The sequence below is a fragment of the Heliangelus exortis genome, chromosome 5 (genome assembly GCF_036169615.1).
Source record: "Heliangelus exortis chromosome 5, bHelExo1.hap1, whole genome shotgun sequence".
In the NCBI taxonomy this organism is placed as follows: Eukaryota; Metazoa; Chordata; class Aves; order Apodiformes; family Trochilidae; genus Heliangelus; species Heliangelus exortis.
In genome coordinates, this window is record NC_092426.1 from 22,663,336 (window position 1) to 22,684,732 (window position 21,397).

Sequence of the window (21,397 nt, forward strand, 5' to 3'; positions counted from 1 at the left end):
GTGACTGCCAGAAGGGAATTATCCCAGTGGGCTTAGATTCTTAACATACTCTTCATACTTAAAGCCCTCCTCTCTCATCTAGGATTTATTCACACCTATTGGAACAAATGCTTTAAATGCTTTCCCACTTCTTTTCTCTGAAAGGGTATGTGCAAACTGAGTAGATGACGGAATCCAACTTTTAGATACTGTCTGCCTAACAGTGTTTTCTATCTCCACTTTCTGAGAGTACTCTTCCATGTACTTCCCGATGTACATGAGGGAAAAAAAGAAAAAAACAAAAACACCAACAAACCACCATAAGCTGCAATGCAAACCAGCAGAGTTTAGAAGCAACCTGAGAAGGGTATTTTGAGAAGACAATTACACCGAGATTGGGGAAGAATTCACCAACTCCAAAGACCACTAGTACTCTCAGCAGGTACAAAGCCACTATCTCACTCTCTCCAAGCTGGCTACTCATCCACCAGGTCCCTTATGCAAAACTGCTGGCAGAACAGCAGAAATTCCAGAACTATTTAACTCCTGCCCTGAGGAGCTTCTACAGCAAGCTGGTGAGAAATGGGGTCCCCTGTAGACTAGCTGGCCACCATATATCCTGATATGCAGCCAGGCACAGATTTGCAATGATCTTTCTGCTAAAGAGAAAAATGCTTTTTAATATGACAATTCACTATCAGGAACAGATTCAACACATCATGCTGTCCTCAGACAGAGAAATAGACCAAGACTACTGAAGAGCAGCAAGCATCAAAGGACAAATGGACTCAGTCTGTACATCTGCATGCTCCACATGACCTCCACTGGCATGCCTGGCAACCATATCCTTGCCTTGGGAAATGACTTTCACTCAGAGCTGTGACATGCACTCAGGCACAGTTCCATAATTTCTTAGGTAAGCACTTAGATGAGTTCATTGCAAGTAACAAACTGACTTTTAAAAAAAATACAATAGGATAAGAAAATCCCTTTAACAGAAAACAGTCAAACACTGGAGGCATATTGTCCTCTGTGTGCTTGTCTTGTCTTGCTTCTGTTCTTCCCAAGGTATTTGCTAGTAACCACTGCTAGAGTTTACTGGGCCAGAAGGACTCCTGGTCTGTGCCAGCAAAGCTTTCCTTATCCTCCTCTAAAGCAACTCAGGCCAGCTACCACCCCAGCAGAGCACAGAGAGGGAGGGAGAAGCTGAGCTTTCCTGGCAGTGATAACTGTGGGGAAGAAAGGCCAGACCTTACCATAAGTGACCATAAGCAGCAAAAAGTTGGGATTGCGGAGCAGACGGAGGATTGATTGCATGTAGGAATACTCCTCTGGTGGTCTAGACTGGATCAAGGCTTGAGCTCGGCTTGGAGGGTATGGAGGCTTCTCCTTGAAGACTGAAACCAGACAAAAAATACACCTGTTTGTAATAGTGAAATCAAGAAGCCTGAGCACACAATGTTTGTAGAGCCATTTAAGGGACAGCAGCAAATGCAAGTGTACAAAACACACCATTATCCTTAAACTTTGATCTTCATGTGTGAGCTTATCCAGGAACAAAGTCTCTCCAACAGTAACTTTTGCCACTGGAGAAACACTTTGCCTTCAATTAGTTTTCTGTGTAGGCAGTGTCTGGCAGTAACAAAAGTTCCCAGGACAAATAATGCAGGAGGATGGCCAGCCAGCTGCAGATGTGTTGTGTGGAGTTACAAATGCAAAAGTGGAATGGGAAAAGCCAGCTCACAAAGGTGGCCTGATGCCCTGCATTGCCTAGTGCCTAGGGACCAATGACCTATGCCAGATTTTAGTTCAGGTCTAGCATTTCCTAAGTTGGCCCTGTCATCTGCTGTCCCTAGCCAGTACTAAAGCAGCATCCAGGAATACCAGACACAGGGGATACTACTGTACTGGGTTCTACAGCCATTTTGTACCTTGTCTATTCCCTGCCCCAGATTCTTTAAAATCTACATCTGATTCAGCTGCCAGGCAATGTGAACAAGCTGACAAGAGGAGCCTATAAAAAAAAAAAAATTACATGAAGTTCAGCAGACAAGCTCTGCTCCCCTGTATGCTCATCTTTCATGCTAAAGATCTGGCTTTCACTTCATGTGTTAAGTAAGAGAATCTCACCTCTGGTGTTCTGCTACTGCCCTTATTGCTTCCATCTCTCAACTCAACTGGTTACCTTTTTCCCTCCTGGGAACAGCTTGTTCCAGTGATGCCATATAACCTGTCCCTTTCTCCCTACCCAAGTGGTTGTCAGGTCCATAACCCAGACATAACCCAAGGCCCAGCATCCTGTTTGCAGGTAAAATTACTCTGGACGTTGGAAGATTTCTGTTGGCTTTTACAGGACTTACTCATGCCAGTTTTATTATGCAGGCAATCAAATGATGAAATGAAAAATTTGACAAGCTCACTCACACTCTTGTATTCTACATGTACTGTTTACCAAGGGCTTGAAGCAGCAAAATATGGTATTGCATGACCCTGTTAACTCTGTGCTAGAACACACCCTTATCTGACCTCCCCAGCCCATTTCCTAGCACAGAGACCCATCACACACAGAGGCTGATTCTTTTCAGTCCCACGTGGTTTCCTGTGCACACTCCCACCTTCTTACCTACGATGACCAGGATGAATAGGGCTGTTGCCACGCCTGCAGTCATGAAGAACATGATGCTGATGTGGTAGGCCAGCTTCTCCACATCCTCCACATTGGGAACCAGAACTGGAGGGACCAGAAAGCCCACAGCGATGCCAAGCTGAGAAGGAGAGAAAACACACATGGAACCACACACAACAAGGTGTGACATGGAACTGCAACACTGCCACCACCCACAGCTCAACCCTCTGATGCCTCTGATGCCCCATGAGGATTCAGCTGAGAATAATCCAATTTCAAAACCAAGGTGAAAATCTTCTTTACCAAGCAACAATCAAGAGATAAAAGCCAGCTACCCATTGCAGTTAGTCCATAAAAAAGGTTCCCCCCCCAATGCACTTACAACTGACAGGATATTCAAGGTAAGGTTTTACAACAGAACTGAGCAGTTCTATTTGCCTCTATCAACATGAAGGTCTTGCTTTGCCCATACATGTTTGTTCCTGTCCCCCCCTCCTGCCTACACACACAAATCCCTGTCCTTATCTTGCCTCTGCTCTGGTTGCTCATTAAAAAGACTGTCAAAACCCACCACAGTTCTTTGCTGGGTTAATGAGCTGAAGCAATTTATTTCTTAGACAGACAAGCACAAGGGCTGAGGCAGAAACCTGCCCATTCCTAATGAATAAGATACTCATCTGGCTCAGCCACTTCTTGAGACTGTTTCCTAATGAGCCCCCTCCATGGATAAGTCTCACCTGTGACCTCCACGAGAACTTATAAAAGCATAGAAAGAGATTGAGAGCAGAGGAAGTGCTGATGCCACACATCCAAAACATCAAGGTTTTGTGATAAGGCTTGGTTGGCAACTTCTCCTGAATAAAATGCTTGGCTCTGAAGGGCTGCAAGAAACACCTGCAGCTCTGGCCTCTACTGCACCAAGAGCCCTCATGTCCAGCTGAGGAGCTCCTGGAGTGGCAGCACACACTTTTGTGAAGACATTAGGGCTTTTAACTCCACAGCTGTTCTCCAGGACAGCGATAAGGACGTATAGCAGCACAGGCTTTGCCACACTGGTAAGTAGGACTGACAGTGGCACAGACCTTCAGTGCCACCCTCAAATGGAAGATAAAAGAAATAGCTGCTTTGGTGCTTGGACTTCATAAAGTGTGAACTAAAAGTGCACTCAGCACATTTTTGAGTACTCTAAATGCAAGAGGAGCCTACAAAAGCCACTCTCCCCCTCAAGTTTCACAGTGGCTTTGTTTCAACCACTGTTTGGTTCTCAAGCACTGCTTACTTACTTGTTCCTCTGGTCCTTCCAAGCACATGCAGCCCTCTCAGACCTCAGAAAATTAGCCATCCTCAAGCTCAGTCCTTCCTTTCTCTCAAGGCTCTGGCACTCATCACTATTTGGGGCAAAGGCAATTTTTTGTTTAGCAACAACCTAATTTATGCTACTTCCCGATTTAAGCCTATGTTTGTTGTGAACAGTGACATGGCACACACAGGAGTCTCCAGTAGGTGGAAGGACTGAGAAAGCACCCAAGAACATGAGATGCCAGTTGGCCATGTAACCATTCTCTCATCCTTCCTTGAAGTTGAAATTTCCAATCTCTTTTGCAGAGTGTACAATTTGCCTGGAGACAAAAAAGCACTAACAATACTAGAACAGTGCTAACTGAACCAGTGCAGACTTGCAGTTCAAGAAAATCCCACCCACAGTGGTTATTTGTGTTACACCAATACAGCCTCTATAGAGCCACAACATGGAAATGAGGATATGGTCAAATTCAGCCAGTTGCACTTACAGCTTCCTTAGGACACATGAGATCAACAGGACTCAATTAGCACCATGATGACCCATTGTTCCAGGGTAACAGACTGGGGGATACTTTTTATGTCTCACCGATGACTTAGCAGCAAGACAGTACCACCAGCCAACTGCTACCCTACAGGATTCTGCAGTGCTCAGTGTCTACACAGTGCCTGGAAAGGGTCTATAATTCTACAGGTGTGGAAAGCAAGGACCATGCTCACATCCAAGCACACAGTGTATAATGACTCCTCATGCCTAACCCACGCATGACCTCAGACATGTTGCCTGGGCTCCCTTCTAGCAAAAATTCCTCGTGCTTTCTCTGTCACATCTCCATGTTTCTGGGATGCCAAGGGACTCATTATGGAAGACCCACTCACTGGCCAGGATCAAGATCACAGAACAAATACATTTCAGGTGCCATATCTGCTAGTTGGGATAAAAATCAGCTCACGCCACCCAACCCCAGAATATTCTCCACAAACTCCCTCCCTTCTCCTCCTCCTGCCAGATGATGGATTTTTTAGACAGAAATAATGCTTGTGCTTTAAACACAGCTATTTGCTAGACTCAGACACTCCATTTAGTTCACAAACAAGTAACTTCCAACTATGTCTGGCCAAACTTCTCCTGTGTCTTCCACTGGATTTCTCCAATGTCCTCCACTTAGACCTAGAATTGTATGGTTGAGGACCAGCAACAGGCACCTATGCTGAGTTCATTCCTGGGGCTAGGACATCACAGGGAACCAGTGAGGAGACTCAATATGAGATTACACAGGGTCAGGGCACTAACAGGAATGCAAATATTTGGGGTTGATTAAATGGACTGAAGAGAGACTTAAGTTGTTCTCTCCCAGACAGCAAGCAAGTCAAGGACTCAAAGAACTTGGGAGAAAACTTAAGAGACCATTAGGAAGGTTAAACCTTCCTAACACCCATACAGCACAGACAGCCTCTGACACGAGACTAAACTTGCCAGAAATTGACTTTGTTGAGACATGGCCTATCCCCAGCCCCTTGTCACACAGAGTAAGTCTGCTCTCCCCTGCACTGCCTGCTGACCTGAGGCTCACTGACTATCAGCAAGCACAACTATCAGCTGGCTTAGAAGCATCAACTTCTGATGTTCATTAAATTACACTCCTCCCCCTTCTCTGCTCAAGGGAAACAAGCCTGTAACTGCACAGAAAAGGCAACTGCACCAAACACAGATGCTCACAGGGATCACTCCTACAGGGCAGAAGCCTGTTTGTTTCCCCAGCATATTTATTTTGGGCTTGTGGCTCCGGTGTGCCTGCCCAGCCCAGGACAAAGCCAAATATGGCTTCACTCCTGTCTCCTTAGCATTAATTTCTAAAAGTTCAAGCTTTGAAGAAAAGACTCTCAGTGATGTTCTTTCCATTCAAGAGGAGAAACCTACTAATTTTTATGTATCAGGTCTCACATGTGCCCTTCCACCTTTTACCAAAAATGGTCTATGAACACTTTCCTGGAAGTTGCTCCTTTGTCTTATCACTGTTCCACTGTTGGAAGAACTGGGCTGGATTCCTGTGCTTGGTGCCTCTTGGCTTCCTGCTCTCTACAATCACATGCTACTCCTAGAAGCTGCTGATCCACAGTAAAAAAACACAGGAAAGGGATCCATACTTTATTCTGACCTTTGATATAAGTTTCTCCAGGACCACGGTCAAGATTCACTCTTCAGGTCTTCCTCTAGCTTTTCCTTCCTGAAAAAGGATCTATCTGATGTACCTGGCAGAAAACACTATTGAGAACCTGTTTCGCAAACTGTTCAGAAATCCTTTACTGGGAACCACTTACCCTATAGGACACAGGTTTATTCAGCTTTCTTAGACCCTGCTGTTGTTTTCAGAAAATCTGAACAATTTTCCATAAATTGATGTTTTTTCCTCTCCCTTCACCTCTCCCAAAAATGAACCACTTTTATCCATTAGGAGGTTGTTAAACTTTTGAGAAGGACTAGATGGTAGAAGGGGGAAAAAAATACCAGCAGTCATAGCAATAGGAGCTACATTTTATATTTCAAAGCAGTATCTATAAAAATGAAACCCCTTCAGTAGACTGAAACTCAAGATTTCCAGGAGGATACTCACAGCTCCCAGATTATTCATACCATTTTTAGAAACAAAGACAAGCTCTCAGTGAGTATCATACAGCACATACTTTATCTGTCATAAGGAGATTTTCAGTCTGGTGCCCAACAGACAATACTGTAACTGGTTAACCAAAAATTTTAAAGATGTCTTAGCAAGGGAAAAATCTTGCTCCCTTCTCCAAAACTCACATCATGGCTTGAAAATAAAGCAATGTAAAAACAAGGTTGGTTCTGCAACAGTCTGTGCTACACTCCCTACAGAGACCACCAGTCGTTAGCATTCATAGTGTAGTGCCCTTCATCAGCATACAAATTTGTACCTCCAGCCTTTGTACAGCCAGAAAAATCTCCGAGATCTACAGAGATCTAGTTACCAAAATTCAGCATACCATTCAGCATTCCCACACCCAAAACACGCAACAGTGTCCTGGTTTCCAAGAATCTCTCCTCAGGAACAAAGCTGATGGTGCTTTATTCTAAGAAGGCTTTGGTGTAATTTTTAAACAGAATACCAAGGAGGTCAACAACTACTGCAGAGTGGACTGTTCAGATTACTTATTCCTTAAAGGCTGATAAATGATAGAAAGAATGTATTTCCCACCTGAATTTTGTTAAGGACCAGTCCCAACAGCAACGTCACATTCACAATTCACACATACCCAAGAACAAGGAACAAAACAAAGAGCAAGTGGCTAACAAAATGGTATAAATACATACAAAGTCTTGAAATGAAAAATAAGATGCCTAACTAAGTTTAGCTGTTTGTATATTGAGTCTGCTGAAGGAAGATAATCAATGTGGTATCAACATAAAAATTGTAAATGAATGATTGATGGAGGACTGGGTCTCCACCTGAAAGAAATCTAAGAGTCATCAACAGGAATACAGAAGCCCTATAGAATTCCATAAGTAAGCACAAATATTGACAGAGGAGACCACCAAACCTAGAAGGTCACTTTAAGTGTTAAAAGATAGAAAGAGATGCTGCGAAGGCATAAAAAATACAACAGTGAAAAATTTCAGCAATGTCCTTGTAGACCAAATAAGCACCATGACAAAGCTGATGCAGAGACTGCATTTCTGGATTCCATAAATACTCCTTTCTGAGGAGAACCTGTAAGTAGCAGCACAATTTGTGATTTAGACCTCAGGCAGTACAGTGTGACCACAATCAATATTACAAAATGCACTCACTGCACTGCACTCAAATTCAGCTTCCTTGTAGCAGTGATTAAAAAAAAAAACACCCTCCAAAGCACTATAGCAATATCTAACTCACAAGAGTGAGCTGCCAAAAAGGGAAGAAGCTTGCTAGAAGTAAATTAAACAGAAAAGCCAAGGAAATTAAATGCTTGGAAATGGCATTAAGGCTGTGTAAAGACACTGAATCAGAATCTCGGTGCAAGCCTAGAGAATATTAGCTAAAGTTTTTAGAACAGAATAAAGGCATGGTTAAGAAAAAAGATAAACAAAAAAACTCACCACCAACACACAACTCAAAAACTAGATGTTATTCTTTCTAACATAAAACCATAATTAAGACCCAAAAAAGGTGCAGAACAGCTTTATGAACTAAGTCAAAACTCTTCAAACACAGCCAGATCAGAAAGTCTGCAGGGCCAAAAGATGATCACTGAGGAAGGAGAACATTTGAGAAAAAGGGAGAACTAAATAAAGTCTTGCACCAGCATTCGTAACATGGTGTTTATGGGAGGTTTCCACATCAACAGAACCTCTTCCCATGGGAAAAATCTGAAGCATTGTAAGTGGAAGATCTTAATTTATTTCAACTAATTTCTTCTCTAAGGCATCAGGATCAGATGTTATTCACTCAGGGGTTCAAAAGAACGAATCAACAGAAAACCCACACTACTACCCACACAAACAGACCAAATTCAACAAGGGCAGGTGTAGATGAGCCTGGAGAACAGAAACAGGAGCATTTAACTACCCACTGCAGACCTCTCTCTGAAGGACATTTGTAAAACTCTCACCAAATTCAGCGTTTCAAAGCATGAATAAAACCAACACTTCACCTGCACCAAAGACTTCCCTCCTGAATTACACAATTATCATGGTTGGAAAAGACCTCTAAGATCACTGAGTCAAACGGTCAACATCCTCCCATCCTGGCAGCTCTGCACAGGGCCATGTACACAGATTCTGAGGGTCACATCAACCCAGTTTCCTCCAGGGTCATTGCTCTATTTCTTACAGAGCCTCTTCCACTGCTTCTGAAAGCAGGGGAGCAGGAAAAGATTCATCTAACTGCTGGGGAGGTACAGTACTGCTCTTGTATCGTTTACTTGGAATGCACAGCACTGCTTCTGATCCTCTACATCCACATCAACCAAGTAACATGGAAATGAGGAATCACAAAGAAGGAATTCTCTGGAAAACAAGAGTGACTACTGCATTTTGGAAGAAAATGATATTTCAATAGTTTTAACAAGTCACTCCTGCTGTCCAATACTGATTTACTTGCTCTCTGGCAGATGTTTAAAATGTTCTTCTTCAGCCACAACAGTAGAAATGGGTTTGGGGGTTTGACCTTGTCGTGTTTTTTTTTCCAATTACATTTTATTCCAATACAAATTGCTTCAGATACCAAGAGCTTAAAAACAAATTCTGTAACATACCCCAAAGGAATTATGAGAAATGACCTGACCATATTATCACCGACCAGCAAGGCCAAGGTTCTGGATGAAAAGTCAACGCAGCAAGCCTTCACACTGCCACTGTTGTTCTAGAAACCTCAATCTCAGATAACCGTTGCAACAATAAGTTGTCTTTGCAAAGATCTTACAGACAAAATGCACTACGCCAAGAACAGCAACATCTGAGCTGTTCTGTAACAAATAAGACCAGATCAGGATGTTATGTAGCCCATACTAGCCTGCAGTGCTAATCAGTGCAAAGATGCAGAAGCAGCAGCAAAAGGATACCTCTTGACTGGTGGGAGGAGGGGGTAGTCACAGTTTGCTGGATCTGAACAATGAGCCTCTTGTTGCAGTAGGAAAGCCCTTATGAAGAGGAACAGAAGGGTTGTCCATGCTACGTTGCTTTTACATGTATGAGAGAGGGGAACTTTGAACTGAGCTCTGAATCATACAGAACCTGTGCCAGGTGCCTCTGATAGTTCTGACAACATAACTAAATGCATCAGACCTGGATCTCCAATCACCCTGGGAACCCCTTTGAGGAAGTACCTATTACACAGCCCTGGGCAACACAGCCTTTTCCTCTACTCCTGTCTGTAAGTCAAAGCTCTGCCCTGCAGTGCTCACTCCTTTTCTAAATGTAGGTGCCTCCCACTCCTTTTCTAAATGTAGGTGCCTCCTACACTATAGCTATGACATTTTACAGGAGTAGCTAAACTTTCTGACCCTACAGTTCACATACTGCGATCTCCAGAGAACAGCAAACCACCCCCTTCTCATACTCTGTGACTCCTACTGCACATCAGCTTCCCAGTCCTTTGGTATCCACACAGGTCCCTGATGCCTTTTTATAAAAAAGGCTACAGTGGAATTGAAAAAACCCAACTGAAGAGCTGTGTGAAGCAGAAGCCAACGGTTCCTATGCAGTAAGTATCCTTTTGTATGGACTCCTGTCCAGAATATGCTTCTTCCATACCACTGACAGCACAGCCTGTTGAAAACCGGTCAGGAAGTCAACATACATAAATGTTTGCAAACCATATCTTAGTCACCTTTCTTGCAGTGTTCTAAGAAGCAGAAAGGACCCAAGTTGTGAAAGGAAAAATTATAACCTGGCCCTTGTGATGAGATAAGATAGGGCTTAAGCTCTTTTTTTACTCTCCCACTGATGTGGAAGATAATATATTTTCTAAACTGCACTTGCACAACCAAAACTCTTCTGGAAGCAAAGCAAACTCCTTCCTCATGACACTTCTGCTTCTGTGGCAAGAGAAATATTACTTCTCTATGCAAGTCATTCAGGGCCTCTCGGCCTTGAATGCACCTTCCCTCAGTTTACTGGGTAAGAAACACAACGTGGCAAAACAACAGCAGTATATAGGAGAAAGTAAAGCAGACGAGGGGTTTCAGCTCTGACAGCTACCTCAGTTGCTGCTGGAATTCTCAGTCAGGATATAATACTTTGGTCAAGGACCTTCAACAGTCATCTAACATAGCTAGCCTGGGAGGATCCTGCAGGGCAAAAGCTGAGGATGCCGTAGGGCGGGCCCTCCCAGCAGAAAACACTTCAGTCATTCATTTCACTCCCATGCCACTTACACAGAACATATCCCAAAAGCCAACTGTTTCTGTGAGGAAGAGGGGGAGCTGCCTTTGGTGTATGGCTGGGAAGGAGGAACCAGATTAAATGGGTAGAAAGTTCATTTCAGGCACCAGTGTCCATTTATAGAAACTTTGGCATTCCTGAGAAAGCCACGTTGCTATTTGGTCACACACCCTTCCCACACTGAGCCACATCCAGGATCTTGGAGAGCTGGAGACATAGCACTCCTTGTCATCCAAGTGTTCTGATCCACCCTCTACTTCTTTACAGGGGAAGAAATGAGCTAGGGTAGGGAATGTCAAACATTAAGTACTGCCACTACCAGCTCCTCTTGGTTCTTCACTAACATCTTCTCTATTGTAGCAGCCCAAGCCCTGGGAGACACAGGGCCAAGCCACTGAGGCATGTGAGAAAGACCACCACCTGCCCCTACTTCTTATAGGGATCAATTCCCATCTGAAAAGACAGGAAGCCTTCAGCACAGCCAGAATAGCCAGAGACATCTAGAAGTCCACCCGAAGACAGGAATCCCACAGGTTGTGCTCCATTTCCTCAACACTTCTTAGACTTTCAGATGCTGTCTGAAGGGTGAAAGGTACAGAACGGAATTAGCATTGAGGCATAAAACAGCAGCAGATACTCAGCATAAACAGCACTGTAGGCTCACCTACAGTGGGTTTGGCTTCAAACCCAATGGCCACTCAGACATCACAAAGCACATTATTTGGCAACACACACCCACGACCCCATGCAGACTCTTTTCTCTCAGAAGGAGAGATAAAGACCACCAGGAGAGAGAGACAGAGAGAGAGCACACATTACCCTGAATTCCAGTCACAGCTTATCATCCAGTTTGTCCACTTAAAAACCACCATCTAATTCCTGCTAGACTGGCACTCCCTGTACGAAGACAGCACCTAAAAGCTCTACCTCAGGACACTTCAGTTCTGGAAGGCCCTAAATCTCTGAAGACACGTACCAGCTGCATCAGAAAAAGGACAGACCCCACCAGATGATCAGCAATGTGCTGCAGCATTTTTTCACAGAGATAGAGATGAATATGAAGCTGTATTTTTCTTTCCTCCCAAACCATCTTAACACTTTTATTAATATCTATTAAAAGAAAAAAGAAAAAAGATAAAATTACAGCAGCAAGATTGTCTAATACACCTTCATCCTCATTCCCAAGCCCATTCATCAGCTGCTCATTCTCTTTGCCAGACTGGGAAAATTAACAAGAATTATGTCTGCTGTCATCAAAAACAGTAACAATACCCATAGCAAAGCAATACAAATGTTCTTTCATTGCCCATGTCCTTTGCCAACAGAGAGGTGACAACAAGGAGACAGAGCAGTAAGAGCCAGACCTGAAACCACAGAAGAAGCACGGCCCAAGCACAGGAGCCCAACACATGCCATGGCAGCTGAAGCTGAGAGCTGGTACCTGGCCACCAGGCTCCAGCTCAAAAATCTCAAAAAGCCACAAGAATTTAACCTCATTAACCTAAACATCCCCATCACTGTGCTAGTTCTGCTACGCCTCAGCACCATGCTTCCTCCTACACAGAAGTCAGACAGCAAAGCACATATTTTGAAGGAAGAGACAACGCCCGCTGCTCCAAACACATACTCCTCCAAATGTTGAGTAACTCAGAAGTGTTTCTTCCAGCTGTGGTCCTGTCACCACAGAGCATGATTTCTTCAGCATAAAAATCAGACCGTCCGCTGCAACCTGTCAGGTCTGAATCACCCAAACAGGGAACCAGCGGATGAAGACACCAAAATGGAAGCAGCACAGCCTGAGGCAACCAGCTCTCTGCCACTCACCTCATGTGCATGGGACTTCACACAGACATCCAGCATGGAGCTACCCCACAAGTGACACTGCTGATGATACAGCAGGCCCACTGCTTCTGATGGCTGAATTTCAGAGGCATGTCAGACAAATTCCTCCCAATATTCAAGCACTTCTGAAGGACATTAGTGAGCTCTCCAAAACACTTCTGCTTCCTTACCCCAGAGTAAGGGCCCCTGACTCTTCAGCCTGAGAAGAGTCTCCACATAGATTTTTTCCTAGCCTTTTGAGTAATGGGATGCTACTTCTATTTTAATAACACTAATATTTTAATGCCAAAGTATCCATAGCCAACACCTGACCAGAAACAAGTGCAGAGCATCTGATACTCTACTAGGGTTCATTTGGTTTTTGAAAGATATTTAACACCCAGTCTGACTGATTCAATGATTTACTGGTCAGAGCTAACTTTGAACCTGAAAGTTACCATCACTTGGCAAGCAACAGCAGTATCCTGAGCAGACACTCCCCTGGCAGATCTAGATGAGCAGGCAGGCAGGGCTCTCCTCAGGTCTGTGCTGCTTAGGTGGGCCCAAAGAATAGGAGCAGAGAGAGGACAGGTGTATCAAATAAAGAATCAGTGACACTTCCCCACTCCACAATGTAGCTAGGTGCAATTCTTGACTGAAAGGGACATCAGTGCTTGGCATTCAATAATAATGATCTTGATAATAACTCATGGCAGGAGTTTTCCACCCTGAGGAGCTGTAACTAAGTGACATGGCAAGGAAAGGAAAATTATACAGTTGTAGAGGAATGAGCATAGGGAATAATTTGCCATACTGCAATTACAAACCCACTGTATTATACCTTTGGCTAACACTCCCTGTAACACAGTGCTTAAATACAGACTCAGGAAAAAAGGATGCCTCTATTTCTACCCCCTGCCCAACATCACCAGTAAAGAAAGCTACTTTTCATTCACTATGATTATGCACCTCAGGATCTTTGACTAAAGGAATTAGTAGGTCTTGACTATAGAATACACCCTGCCTTTGGTCACTGCCATTTCTGAATCCTCTCCAATTTTCTAAAAGGGAAGTCTGTGCTTACAAAGCAAGGCCATGTACTGAACTGAGGTCTCATTGCCAGGTCAGTCCAACTCAGCATAGAGCATCAAAACTGTAGCCAAAGTTTACTTTTCACAACTGTTAAGCAAGAGCACTCCTTTTAGGAAGATGAGTATACCACACACGCATATAGCACAGGCTGAAAACCTCATTGTTTGGATTTCTTATGCACACTGCCAAGTAACTCCACCTGAATGATTTTAAAAAAATCTGACAGCAAAATGCTCAGTTACTTGTTTACTCCTAAATCAGCAGAATGCTCATGCTAAGCTAAATGCCTTCCACTCTAAAGATTAATTTAAAAGACATAAACAGCACACTAGCTTGGGTAATGAGAATGCAGAGGAAAGCTTAGGTTCACTAAGAGAAAGATGTTTTCTCTTTCCAAAAGATCTAAACCAGTGTCTTCTTAATTCCCTGTTGCTATTCCACAAACTTCAATTCCTCATATACAGTCTCTGAGCATTCACATCTTCTTGACTCAGAACCCAGGAATGTGGGGAAAGGACAGCTCACACCCACTGGACACAAAGTTATCTGTGAGGAAGAACGATCCACTGAAAACTAGTTGAATTGCAAACTATTTAAATATGAATAGCAGCCACCCTCAGGCTGAATCACTAGGGTGGTGCAAAGTCATGTGTAGGAGGGGCACAGGTCCAGCCTAGCAGCTAATGTCAGGTTCTGGTTCTCTCTTTACGCAAGTCAGCATTGCAGAGTCAGACTCACTTCTCTTATGTCACATTGCATCAGTATTGGCCTATCTGCTTTGCAAAGCAGGGATGAATGGGTGTTGTGGTGCAAGGGTCAAGAACCTATTTCCCTGATCTTTTCAAACCTGTGGAAATTTTATGTCCTCTAGGCATTAGCTGGTGAGAAGAAAAAAACATCACAGCTTGAGCAAGTGTGGGTCACTGGTCGCCCTGACTCACCTTGATGCAAGAGTGCTCAGGAAGTTCAGTTCTTTCCAAAGCAACTACTCGTAGAAAATCTGCACCTACATTTTAAAGGTATTGAAGTGCTAAAGTCCTCTTCCTCCCGTCTTCAGTGACAAGTATTCTTTTCAGTAGACAGCTGATCTCCTTAGTACCATATAGTTGTCAGCAGGAGTGCCAATTATTGCAGTGACATTCCCAATGCAACTACAGATTCCAGGTATGCAGGACATTGCCTAAAGCACATTTCTCAGCACCACACATTCCCCTCCAGCCCATCCATGGGTCTACTCAATCAATGGGACTGGAGATTGGGAATAGCAGGACATTGGAAAGGACCCCAAGTCCAAATACCTCTCAATGCCAGAATCATACCCTACCACCATGCTGCCCCCAATTTTCTAGACTTAGGTCCCACTTGCCTCTGCCACCACTATCAGCTTGCAGCCTAACTCCAGATGCATCCCTCCAGGTATCAGCTTCACCTCCTGGGGAAAATTTTGTACCTCTTATCCCTGGTGCTGCCCTCCAGGCCCTGTGCATCTCTTCCTCCATCCCAGGTTTGCCCCTAAAGGGCTCCCAGTGTCCAGCCAGGCCAGTGCCAGCCAGCCGGGGGCAGCCACCATTACCTGGTTCCCAAAGACAGCGAAGGAGCAGGCGGTGGAGACCTCATGGGAGCCAAACCAGACAGAAGCGATGCGCGAGGGCATGCCCAGGATGAAGACCTGGGCCAGGGAGCAGATGACCTGCCCTAGGACTGTGACAGGGAAGAGGTGCTGCTTCAGGCTGCCCAGCTTCACCCAGGCGCCCAGGGCGTTGAGGGCCGAGCCGGCCAGGGCGATGAGGCGCAGGCCCCTCTTGTCCAGCAGCCAAGCGACGGGGAAAAGCAGAGGGATATAGGTGAGCATGTAGCTCATGGAGAGCCAGTCGATGGCGAAGGCGCTCACGCCGTAGAAGCGCACGAAGATGTTGTTGATGCTGCCGTACTGGATCCACTGGAAGGCGTTGCACAGGGAGTAGCTGCTGAAGAGCAGCACCACGGCCCAGCGACGCCGAGACAGCTGCACCTCGGCCGTGGCAGCAGCGGGGCCACACACCGCCGCCTGCCCCACCGCCCCGGCAGCGTCCTGCTGAACCATGCCGGGAGCGCAGGCGGCTCGGCTCGGCTCGGCTCGGCTCGGCTCGGCTCGGCTCGGCACGGCACGGCACGGCACGGCACGGCACGGCACGGCACGGCACGGTCTCGCTCCCCGCCGGCACCCACCTGGCCAGGAAGCCCCGACCGGCCGCCCCTGCCGAGCTCAGCAGCCTCCGCCGCGCGGGGAGATGCCGCTGGGCCCGGCCCGGCTGGGCCCGGCCCGGCCCTCCCTCCGCCCCGCCCCGCCCCGCAGTGGGGGCGGGCAGAGCGTGTGGCTGCCCGGGGCCGAGGGTACCGGCCGCTCGCCCCGCCGCGGCGCGGAGCAGCACGGAGGAGGGCAGCACCCCTTCCCTAGGGCTGCTACCGCCCCGCCGTTTCCAGGCCCCGCCGAGTTCCGTCCCGGCGTACGACAGGCCCGGTGCAGGGGAGACTGCAGTAGTCAGGGGTGCACGGGACGTGGGCTGACCCAGGACTGTGTCCGGGGAGAGGCTGAGTGTGTGCGGGCAGCGTCCAACCCTGCCAGACATACCAGGCTGGGCGCCTGGCGGGTGGACCGGTTTGAGGTTTCATTTGAGTTGGCTTCTGGTGGTTTTTTTCATAACCTAGCACGCTCTGAAGTGAAAACATCCAATGCAGTCAACATTAAAACATCTCAATGTGACTGAAGCAAAAGAGCCAAAAGTGATGTTTGTTTTCATCCTCATGGGGAGCTTGCAGTAATCACTCAGCTCTTGTTTTCCTGTTACTTCAGCAATACGCTGCTCAAAGAGATGCCTGCCCGGAGATCATCATCATCTACAGTTCACTTAATGAACGTGATGTTACCTGAATTTTACAAACATTCCTCTGCACAAGCTCTGAAACGTGGGCTTGTTTGTATGCTAGTGTTGTTCAGCTCTCTTACAGCAGTAAACACACAGCTCAAAGTTCACTGAAAAATGAGAGCAATGCCCTGTCTTTAGGATGTTGCATTCCTTAAACAAAGACATGAGTCAGAGAATGAATAAGTTTAGTTTCTCTGGCTTGTATTTATTTTGTGGAAAGCTATCAGAGGTTACTAATGCTGTCCTCTGAGTTTTCTAGCTGACTACTGCTAGGAGCAAAGGCAGACTGCTTTGGTGCCTTTATGTTCTTATTTCCTACGTAAAAAATGTGGCTCTTAAGTGGCTATTGCTGTGTGCCCTCACAAAGCTCACTTCTTATCACTTGCTTGGGTTTCCCACTCCCAGCAACTTCGCCAGGAGCACAGCTGTAGACAAGCAAAGCCAGGGAGCCTCCCACGTGCTCTGATGAAAGCATCTCAGGGCAGAGCTGCAAACCATTTCACTCTCCCCCTCCTCAGCTTACAGCTTTGCCAGTGAACCTCCAGCCTCACTTGAGATACTCATTACGATAGCACAACATAACTATAATGTATCCCTTTTACATAACAAGAAACAAAAGGTTGAAAGCAAAAGCCTAATCCCTGGAAATGATCAACACCAGGTTGGATGGAGCTTGGAGCAACCTGGTCTAGTGTAAGGTGTCCCTGCCTGTGCAGGGGGGTTGGAACTAAATGATCTTTAAGGTTCCTTTCCAGTCCAAACCATTCTATGATTCTATGAATAAAGGGTTTCAGTCCCATTTATTATTAGGTTAGGCACCCCAAGTTACTGTATTGAGCTCTCTACTGAGACAACAGGAGATTTTGTTCTTATGAATTTGTTTAAGTGTACTAGGAATGGAATGAGTGATAGTGGTGCAGAGTGCTCAGTAGTGAAATGGAGCAGGAAAAGGACCATCGTGGTCCAATAGATGCTTAGTCTTAGAACTCTGAGCATATAACTGAAATAGTGAAGGAAATTAACTTTTAGGTTCATCAGATTTTAAAAGGTCTTTACAAAATTCTCCTCAATGCTATGAAGAAATCAAAGTTACCCAGATCATTATCATTGATTAAAAAGTAGTTAAAAAGCAAAAATCAAGAAAATAAGTAAACATGTCCATGTCATGTAAACTCGGATAAATGCAGGATACATTTAGGTATGTACTTAGGTACAGCAGTCTGCTCTAGGGAAATGTTGCTGGGTAGCAAGGAGGAAGGTATCAGTGACTAATGGGGATTAAATGTGGTTTTCAGGCTCAGGTCACAGAGAAAGAAAAAGTGGAAATGGATGTAAAGGACGAGACACTGTCATACATTAGGAAAACACTGAGAACAGTTGAATTTCTTTTCATGTGACTGAAAAAAGCACACACATAAAATGTTCAAATACAAGGGAGAGGAATAAGAAACACATGTTGGGTCCTTTGCTTCCTGCCATTCCTACTAAAAACTGGAGTCAGAAACAGTCTGTCATCTCAAGTTGTGTTTTAGTCCCACCTTCAGCTTCTAAACTTCTCTCAAAAATCCTCAGTTTTACTCATCACTAACAAAAAGTACATAGCAAGGCAGAGCCTGGCATGCAAGGAGATATTTGCTTGCACTAAACCATCCTCTTAGTTGATGTCAAATGGTAAATCAAAACACAGACCATGCTGAAAATAACAGCTGAAAGTAAAGAGATGAAAAAAGTAGCACCTGGAGGCTGCAGCCTGTCAAGTGAACATGAGCTAGGTAAGAAAGAAAGCTTGGCTACCCCAGAGCTGATTTAGTCAAGAAATTTTCATACGTATAGGCTCATACTTCCCAGAATTGCTCTCCTCTGATTTCAGGGCTGTTTTATTCTGTTTCTGGCTCTGGGAACTCTTCAATCACTTCTTCATATAGTTTGCCAATTTCTGGACCAAAATAAACCTCCTGTGCTTTGCATTTCTTCCTCTCTCTATTGCTGCATCTGTTTCTACTCATATGGGCCTTTTTCCCTTTTTGAAGGAATACAGCAGCTGTTTTTGGATTTTCCTCATCAGAGCATCTTTATATAAAAATTTCTTAGCCATGAAAAATTATTTATATTTCAGGATAACCCCTTGATGTGGATTTTAAAGCTGGAGGGAAATCTCCTTTACATGGAGTTTGACATAAGTGATAAAAAGGTTATAGGGTCCTGTAGCCAAAAGTATCTGTGAAGTTTAGAAGGGACTAAACCAGAAGCAGAACTCAAATTAAATGCAATGGAACAGGCCATCAGATAGATCCTAACATCTCTGGCTTCCATACTGATTTCAAGAAATCTGGCTTCTGACACTCCTGGAACATACTCTGCCTTTATGACCAGGAGGTACATGTAATTTCTTTATGTTCTGTAAGGACTGAAGAACATGCCTTAGAACCAGTTTGGTTTTCTCAAAGCCCATCCAATAAACATAAATTTGGGGTTAGAGGTTAGGAGGTGATGCTGGCAATGATAATCCAGTTTTCTGATTTGTACTGGATGGCAACAGGTCTCAATTTTAAGCAATGCCACAATGAATGGGTGGTGGATATTGGCTTGGAAGGTGTGCAGAAGGCACATGAGAAAATTATTGTGAAAAGAGTAATTCCTTGGTGTTTTTTCTCTCCCACAGTGGAACAGAGTTCCAATGAGCAGGTAGACAAAAAGTGAAGGTTGCCAGAGAAAAGTGAGTACTGAGGGATCTGCTGAATCTTCAAGTCTCCTGCAGAGACTTCAGAGGATGCTTGGACTCCTTTGAAATGGGAAGTACCTAAGCTTACAGTATCACAGGATGTCCCTTGCTCTCAAACTCAGACCATTGTGATGTGCACCTATAAATCTCACCGTTGCACTTAGGAGGCCTATCTAGTGCTGCACTTAGGTGGCTCTGTCACATTTGGACTCATAGGATCAAGATCTAGAAGAGGTGTCAGAAGATCTCCCATGCTATCTAAAAAACCTTTCATGACAAACTTTGCAGGGAAGATTATGAGATTTTTGCTGGTGGAGGGAGAATGATTTCTATTGAGTTCAACACCCAGGCAGCTTTAGTGGAGGTTTTCAGAGATAGTTGTATTATTAGACCAAATGGCAAGGCTCGAATAGCTGGCAGAACCACTCGCTTATTTTGGGTCACCCCTGGGTGCGAGGCACAGCTGGAGACACCATACAGAGCCGGGGCAGGGGCTGATGCGCCGGACAAAGGCAGCGTTGTTCCCCTTCAGAGCACGGAAGGTTGCGAGCCCTCTGCTGGCACCTATAGTTTTCCGCATCCCAGCAGCCACCAGAAGACAAGACCCAACGTACAAGTTTATAAATGCAGTGGATTAGTTTATTGCTGTAGGTTAGATATACAATTATTTTGATACCGTAAACCCTTATGAATCTTTCCTATTACATCTTTGTGTAAATTTCTGGGGACATGTACAGTAGTGGACAACTACATTTATAACAGTGCAGCTTGCAGGCTCTACAGTGTTCAAAATTTTGCAAAAATTACCTTCCTCTATGCGAAACATGATGGATTAGCTGCATGATTGAAAAGCTCATCTAGAGAAGACTGCAGACATTAGGACAAAAGCTGTGCAGGGGATAACTTTGAGCACGAAACCTATTCTCTTCAAAGTTTAAGGCCTTTCAAAAGCATAACTCAAGGAAGGGAAATAACATTTTGCTTCCCTTCAGCACATCTCATGCATAGCTCCAGAGAACTTTGTTGGAGGTGCATCACCTACATATATTATAGGGGGTGATGGGGGGACAGAGAGTTAAGGTGACTTGCCTGTGGTCCAGTTTTTCCTGACTGACAGTCTGACATCTTTCAACCTTGCCTGCAAAGGCTTGCCCAAAACCAGCTTGAACTACCATCCCTTTACATATCTACTCTCCTTGCTCAGGGTATGGCTTTAACACAGCAATGGCTTTAATTTAAGCTGGTCCAGTTTGGATGTTTGTAGGGACGATTCACATAGGTCCGAACTGCAAAGAGTACATGGAAGGGCATGGCTGAAGTGCTAACACAGCTGCCTCCTTGCAGCAAGAAAAGAGCATAAGAAGATGTGTGCAGCACTTGTACCCATGGTACCTCAAATGCGCTGCTTGTTGCTTACTGCACACCCCTCGAAACACAGGGTTACTCTAACTCTGCATGGTCTTCAGCAAACATGGATCAACTTGCTCTGTTCTATGTCCTGATCTGATCAGATGAGAACCAGCTCTAATTCAAAAGCTGTGTAACTGTGGTTAGCCTGCTGCACTGCTTGAGCTTCTAAGCCCAACTGTCAACATTTGCTTGTGAAAAGCTGTGGGGAGAGAGATAGTTGTGAGGGGAGCAGTGCATATGCTATTTGCTCAGTCACTGGAACAAACCTACCTCACTCCTCTGCTGTGCACCAGACATGCATATGGCACACAAAGATCTCTTCACTCAGCCCAATAAAAGAGGTGAAAAAAGAGCCAGCTAGACTCAGAACTTAGCAACAGTCTAGATTTACATCCCCAGTCCAGATCAGGGTCACAGATTAATGCCAAATACCAAAACCTCAAAGTATATAATCTCTTCTTACTCAGCATCCTCCAGCCTCCCTCTCAGTGAGTCATACCAGTTCATGCCAACAACACAAAAAAGGTTTTCATCTCCTTATGCTTGCAGCTGGCATTAATTAATAATTAGAGTGCTAGAAATGTGCACACTGCTGAACTCAGACATGTTTCTCTTCTTCCATCCAGTCATGCTACAGAAAAAAGGACAAACCAGGGACA

At 44.9% G+C, this 21,397-nt stretch overlaps 1 protein-coding gene across 5 annotated transcripts in view; it reads right to left on the reverse strand.

The window, feature by feature from the left end:
• Window positions 1-16,004, reverse strand: part of FLVCR2 (FLVCR choline and putative heme transporter 2) — a 42,539-nt gene extending 26,535 nt beyond the window's left edge. For 2 of the 5 annotated variants that reach the window (XR_011726296.1, XM_071745953.1), the window contains exons 1-3: window positions 15,274-15,998; window positions 2,603-2,744; window positions 1,236-1,376 (exon numbers count right to left, since the gene is read on the reverse strand). Coding sequence is in view for 4 of the 5 variants with exons in the window: in XM_071745953.1 (XP_071602054.1) it covers window positions 1,236-1,376; window positions 2,603-2,744; window positions 15,274-15,783 (793 nt within the window). In the remaining variant the exon portion in view is untranslated. Of the gene's footprint in view, window positions 1-1,235; window positions 1,377-2,602; window positions 2,745-15,273 lie in introns of all 5 variants that reach the window. The other 3 variants (XM_071745956.1, XM_071745952.1, XM_071745955.1) reach the window with 3 other exon arrangements.
• Window positions 16,005-21,397: the final 5,393 nt, after the last annotated feature.